General features: G+C 30.0%; 2 protein-coding genes across 2 annotated transcripts; one reads left to right on the top strand and one right to left on the bottom strand.

The window, feature by feature from the left end:
- The first annotated feature begins 1,936 nt into the window (after nucleotides 1-1,936).
- Nucleotides 1,937-3,196, top strand: LOC107017333. The gene has a single exon (XM_015217589.2). It carries the CDS (start codon nucleotides 2,006-2,008, stop codon nucleotides 2,954-2,956), a length of 951 nt encoding a protein of 316 aa, XP_015073075.1. The 5' UTR covers nucleotides 1,937-2,005; the 3' UTR covers nucleotides 2,957-3,196.
- Nucleotides 3,197-4,165: 969 nt separating this feature from the next.
- Nucleotides 4,166-5,746, bottom strand: LOC107016203. Its single transcript, XM_015216696.2, has one exon. It carries the CDS (start codon nucleotides 5,569-5,571, stop codon nucleotides 4,318-4,320), a length of 1,254 nt encoding a protein of 417 aa, XP_015072182.1. The 5' UTR covers nucleotides 5,572-5,746; the 3' UTR covers nucleotides 4,166-4,317.
- Nucleotides 5,747-7,331: the final 1,585 nt, after the last annotated feature.

The raw sequence follows: 7,331 nt of genomic DNA, 5'->3' as shown, positions 1-7,331 counted from the left end.
ACTACGAACCTTTATAGACTTGGAACTTCAGCATGAGAAAATATGTAGTATAAGAACATTTCATTTCCACGCGTCATATAATTTATGATAACATTTATCTATATAACAACATTATAAAAAAGTAATATAAGTACCATTTTGAGGGTCATATATACATTTTTCCATAGATTGCCTTAGCACCGCATATATTTGTAGTAAAACACGCATGCATAAACTTTTAATCTAAAATAAAATGAATGAGAGATTTATTTTAATGAAAACTAGAGTCAAATATCTTTTATTTGAAAAGTAGTTCAACCCTTAACACCTCATATACCGGGATATATGCTTATTCAGAGTCACACCATGTACATGATTATTTGAAATATTTCGATAAACCCATCAAGTTGAGCTTTTGTTTTGAAACTCTTTTTCTCCTCCAATTGTGATTTGAAGTATACTTCAAATGATCTAATATAAGGATTTTCCTTGATATGATTATCTATTTCCAGTCTTATCCTCCCAATAGCTTTTTATGTGTAAAAGTGGAAGATTTAAAATAAGATATACAACAATATGATATTATAACTTTAACAATTATGTATAAAATTTAAAGTAACTTACAACAGGTGAAGATAAACATTTAAAACAAAGAGATAGATATACTAAATGCATATCCTGGGTAGTGTAGGTCGAGAAATTCCCGGAGCAATTTTTTTACCCTTTTCTTTGGTGTTTTTCAACATTTGATTTCGATGATGCGGGAACATCCTTTTTCTGCTTTTGTCTTCTCTGAACTTTGATTTGTCATTGTTAAAAGATCATGCAACCTTTTAGATCTATTATCAACTCATTTGTGATCTCAGAATCAAAGATTCGATTGGTGTTAGGTATAACTATTTGAGCAATCCTAATACTAAACGAAGGAGTATCCATATGTATCCGACAAAATTGATGGGAAAAAAAATGCAAAACAACAAATTGAAGAAGACAAGACTACCTATTTAGAAATTTGAGGTTGGTTCACCAGAGAGAGAAACCTTTTGAAATTCAAATTAGGATGAATAAGACAACTGATTTGATTGTGTGAGTGAAAATAAGAAGAGACACAAACTCGAATGTAGGAGTGGAAACGTGAATTTTGGAGTGGAGAAGAATAATGTATCCGAACGGTTTGGATTTTGGGTGAAAAGTAGGGATTTTTGTATTATTTTGAAATGGTAGAGAAAATTGAAAATATGATAAATAATTGTGTGTACTTAAGTAATTTATCCTTTTCTAAAACTCAAGGCAAATTAAGTATATATTTATACGTATGGTAGTAAAGTATATCTAATTTAAAAAATTTCTTTTTTTTAAACAAATAATTAAAATAACTCATAGTGGCATAAAGATTTATGATTTATTCCACAAATTTCTGCTATTTCTCCTTTCATTTTTAAACTATGTGATCAATTGAATACCATAACATAAATATGAATAAATGGAATAATATATATATGAATAAATAGAATAATATTTATGATTAAATATTAACAGTCAAAAATATTATTTATATTAATAAAAATATAATTAAGAGCAACAACAATATTTGTAATTTAAAAATCTACGACGTCAATATGTACAAATCTATATATAATAAGTTGATTATTTCAACAAATGAAAATATGTCCTTTCGTGCCATTGTATATTATATTAATGTTAAAACTAATCAAAGCTGGCTTAGATTAAACAACTACTATAAAAGTTTTGTGTAATTGAATACTATTAATATTTATCTACTATATTTTACTTTAATATTTATAGTGCTAGAGCCTAGATGATCTGTACATATGACATTTTCGGTCACCTAACTGTAATAAACAAATAAGGAATTAATTCATACACCCTAACATGATTAATAGTTGACTCATTTTTTAACAAAAACTATAACTTCAATTACTTGTTTCCCCTGCATACCAAAATTTCTATTCCAATTTTCATCTCTTTTTTTTCTAGTTTCCATAAAAAATTTCCCAATTTCATAATGCATTCAGTAATTGTTTCTATATACACAATTTTTTGGTTTCTTATTTGTGCTGCGATTGGATCTGAATCAATGAATTCGGAATTTTCAACAAAAAGTTCTCTTGATTCTTTACTTCAAGAATATGCTTTCAAGGCATTATTATGGCCGAAGACAAAAACAGGTACTGCTTATGAAGGAACTGTTCCTTCTAACTTGTTTGGGATTAAAATATCGGCGTTGATGCTTCGAAGAGATAGCTTAAAATGGAGAGGATATGGTTATTATCATGAATTTCTTATCCCAACCGGAATTACTGTCGAGCCTTATGTAACAAGAATCGTTCTTGTCTATCAAAATCTTGGTAATTGGTCGTCTTTTTATTATCCTTTACCTATTGGTTATATGTATCGAACACCAATTTTGGGTATTTTGACTTATGATGCGATGGATATGTGTGCTAAAAATAAATCACAATTGCAAATTCATCCATTGGAAAATCCTATAGACATCAAGTTTAATGATGTAACGCCTGAGTCAGAGTCAGAAGAGTCTTTGCTCAAGTGTGTTTATTTTGACTCGAATAATTACATCGAGTTTAGTAATGTGGCGAATGGCAATATATGTTCAACGAGAAAACAGGGGCATTTCGCTATTGTTGCTGAAGTGAATGTTGCTCCTAGCCCCGCTCCTTCTGCAGACGATGGAAATGATCATCGAATAATCAATTCTGAGGTCTGGACTATTTCATTGGGTTTTTTGGGTTTCGCATTTTTGGGAGTATTATTTGTTTTCGCGCAAAATTGTATATTAGTTGAAACAAGACCGGTATTTCTGGAAGATTCAGCAGCAATAATTGTACCATTACTTACTGAAGTGCCAATGGCAGAGGAAGCTCCGTCCAGATCTTCGTCGGAGAACAATTACGCGATTAGGCCGTTACCGGAGAATGATTATATGGCTCAAAATTAATCTAACTAGTTTAGTCAACAGTGTGTGTATATTCATTGCCAGAGGTGTAACCATTTTTTTTAATTGACGTCCGTTGGTGTAGCATGTCAATGTGGTGTAGCTAAATTTTTGGCTGAGGTGTTCAAATTTCGAGTTAAGTAAATGTTTTTTTTTTCCGATGAATGGGTGCACTGAATAATATTGTAAAATCAAACTATGTGATATTTAAATAAATCATAAATAGTTGATTTTTTTGATTGATTTGTCATTTTTTGGTTTGGTTATGGTCCACGTCATTCGACCCAAGTCTAGCAGATCAAGGAATTTGAAGGGTAAGGGCGGTTCAACCCTTCATCTGGAAGGATGTGAAAATGTTCAACCCAATTCAACCCCAGAAAGACTGAGGGCTGGGGGTGGGTTAGCCCTTTTTTTTTCTTTTCGAACTTATAATTCTATAAACATAAAGAAAATGAGAAAATTTTCAAATTCAATATGAACAAATAATGATATTGTAACACTAACAAAAAATCTAGTGGAATAAGCATGTATCTCACATACCAGATAAGCAAGGGAGATAAGAGAGTGAAAATCAAGATGGAGGGAGGCGAGGCCGTGAGATTTGTTTATGTATCATAAATTTAGCGAATCTACTTGAACAAATTGTATCTAAAACAAATTTAACTTAATTTTGAGTCCATATATTTCGAGATACATGATTATGGACGTACCAAAATCTAATAAGTTTCATAATATTACACTATAACATGTATTTAAGTTATTAGATAATATACTAGTGATATTATTGTAAGTTAACCTTAAATAAAAAATTTTGATCCATTGGCCAATCCTCACTCGACCTTAATCAAGCCTCAAAGGCCAATGACTTATATGGACCGGACTTATAAATTCTAGTTTTAGATGAGTTTGAAAAATCATATGCCAACCCTAATCAATAACAGGTTGGGTTGGACCGACCCTATAGGCTAAGCCCATTTTAACAGCTCAAGTTACGACATATCGAATTTATATGAGAAAATGTATTGAATTTTTGTTAAGCTTGTTCAATAAATTTAATGTAGCAATGTAACTATATGGGTAATTCTTTACCCTTTTGATTACGTCTCAAGGGAATATAATACCTTTCTAAAAGTATAGAACCATATTTATAGTGGGAGATGTTCTACACTAGCCTCATTTTTTATCGAATAAAAGAACCAAATGTTACTACAATTGCATCATTTATTCAAATATATATATATAACAAAACCCTCATAAATTACAAATTGCAATATAGAAGAAACAATGTTTTTTTCCTTCTATTTTTTTAAAAATCTCATCTCACTTCCTAATCTAAGTAATTATAAAACAAAAAAAAAGAACTTCTAGTTCATTTTACCCTCTTCACCACCTTCTTGTAAGTAAGTTTTCTTCATTTTTTCAGCTCTATTTAATAGACAAATCAAAAGAAAACACGTGGCATAAATAGCATGAATCCTCCAACTAGTCTTAGGAGGCTGACGTAACAGAGCCTTATGAAACACCGTCATGTAATAATGAAGCCCAACAGCAAAGCCCACAAAAGTTTGGGTCAGCCCAATCATTTTCGTAACCGGCCCAGTACTAGTAGAAAATACTAAGACGAGGTACATCAATAGCATCAAAAGGTACAACACATAAGCGAGGGTTTGAAGGAGCTGTAGACAAATGTAGGTGGACTGCGATGTAGCGTAGAAAAACTTCAGTGGTTCTAACCCAGTGAGTAGAGAAGAGAGACAGAGAATGGAGAAGTAAATGGAGAGATAAATTTGGATGAAGATTAAGAGTCTTTGGAGTGAAAAATAAGCTTTGATTTTGTTGAAAATGAGAGAAACAAGAATTAGAGGGATTAGAATGAAGGTGAATGAAGTTATTGAGGCTATTGTTGATGCATATTTGTTGCCCACAATGGGTTTGAAGTTGTTGGTGATTTGTTTGTTGGCTTTGTTGAGGTAGACTGTTGAGGTTTTTGATATTTTCTCTAAATCTGGTAAAAGGGTTTCTTGGAATTTAGATGGTAAGTCCGTAAGACCAGTGGTTAAGTCATCTTCGTCATTTTGTAACCAATAGGGTTGTGAATTTGAATCCTTCTTCTTGGTAGATGATTGGGATTTTGTTGAGTTTTTGGATTTGGATTCATTGAGGTTTTTTTTTGTGGTGGTTTTGTATAGATCTGAGGATTTGGTGGAAGTGGAATTGAGTTTTTTCAATTGGGATTTTAGTGCAAGTTTCTCTTCTGGGGTGAGTTTGATCTTTTTCTTGGTTGAAACAGAAACTGAATCAGATAAAGAAAGTTTAGTTTTTACAAGCTTGGTTTGGTTCTTGGAAGAGGCAGTAGTGAGTTTGGTTTGATTGTTGGAAGTGGAAAGTGAATTTGAATAGGATTTCTTGTTGATTGGTTGAGGATTATTATCATCATCAATGATTGAAATGGATTTTTTCTTACGTGGTTGAGGATTATCATCAACGTGTAGTTTCAATATTCTTGTTGTTGTTGATGATGAAGCATTGTTCTGAGTATGAGCAGAAATGAATGAAGAAAGTAGTAAGAGTATTAAAAGTATGTTAGAAAAGTGTTGAGTTACAACAAATAGAGCCATAATGTACTGAATTCTATATGGTTTTTGGTTGAAGATTTAAAGGCTTGAAATGGATCTGAATTTGAGAATTTTTTTTTTTATAATAATGTGTGTGAATGGTGATGGGAAGTAGTATAAGGAGGAGGAGACTTTAATGTTAAAGTCGTAGAATATGACTCTCATCACATCACATCACATGGAGCAATTAGACAAGCATAGTATCCAAATACTACGCGCTTTTGGCTTTTTATTTATTTATTTATTTCCTAACTTTCGTTCAGATTTGCGCTACAAATTCTTTATCTTTCTCTATTCTCATATGTGTAAGAGCTTATTAGGGCCAAAAATAATTACTTTGAAAGATTATAAGTAAAAAAACAAACGATAAATATATTAAAAGACATAAATAGTTAATGTGTTCAATTAATTGACTATATATATATATATATTTCACGATATAAATATAAAAATATAAAATATATTGAAAAGTTAACTCACACAACTCAACCTGAATATAAAAGGTTTACACAGTGATAATAATTTCTCTCGCTGCTATAGAAAACTTTCAAAGCCCTTAAGAATTATATTGTGAATGTTACTAATTTAAAAGGAATGAACCTCTATTATAGTGTCATAAGTTTTTCCTACAAACAGAGAATATGGAAATTTTGTCTTTTTCTTTTTAGGTAAAAAAATGAATTATTATAAGAAATTCAAGATAAATAATTAATAATTTAAATAAATATAAAATATTTTTTCTTGTCTCAATTTATATAATATAGTTTGTATAAACAAAGAATCTGAGAAGAAAATAAGACCTTATAAAATTTATGTTCTAAAAAAAGCCATAGCTAATTGTGGAAATGACTATAAATCATCTTATTATGGAAAAAATGAATATTTAAAAATTAAATTATTTCTATATGTCAGTCATTTTGATTTTGATAAAAAATATAATTTGAGAGAGAAAATAAATAAATAACAATATTTGAAAACACATATAGATAGTTATTGTCTTTGAGAAAGGGAGGTGCTAAATGATCAAAAAATTAAGAAAACTATAATTTATTTATTTTTTTATATAATTTTTTTTTCTTGTTAAAAGTTATTCATGTTAAAAAGATAAATATATTTAAAAAGATAAAATAAATATAGAAAAAATTTCAGGCCAAAATCAAATTCCAAAAAAAATTATTATACTAGTAAAGCTCATTAATAATTGGTTTGGCCATAAATGTAATGTTGTTGGATAGTACATGTAAAACATATTTAACTAATGAACAAAAATATCTCATGAAACGTTCACCGTCAAACCGTCACCATCATGTGCCCAAAAATGTCATTGATATAATCACTAGATAGAATTCGAACCTCATAGCCATTCGAAATCTATAATCTATAACTGTCTATCGTGTTGAGATATTCATAGTATATTATTTAATAATTTTGTGAATCATATATTCTAAAAAGTAATGTTCAATTGGACATCTCGATAATCACGTGGTTCCGCCTCAAACCTACGATATCGTCTAGCATAAATACTTAGTGGATCTCTACACTACTCTGCTATACTATAATGGAGGTTAACATTAAATATATACAATCTTTAATGATACACCAAAAATGGTGCTCCTGAAGTTAACATTCGTCCTTCAAGCTATACATTTTTTGAGAAAATTTCATATAACACGACTAATTAGTTTATGTTTAATTTTGGTATTATACTACTCAAAGAAGTAATTTTATTCCTACACTCAAATGAATATTCTTGAATATTAATG

The sequence above is a fragment of the Solanum pennellii genome, chromosome 4, assembly GCF_001406875.1.
Source record: "Solanum pennellii chromosome 4, SPENNV200".
Taxonomy (NCBI): domain Eukaryota; kingdom Viridiplantae; phylum Streptophyta; class Magnoliopsida; order Solanales; family Solanaceae; genus Solanum; species Solanum pennellii.
Note: the sequence above shows the minus strand (reverse complement) of the source record. Positions and strands in the feature narration are given on the sequence as shown.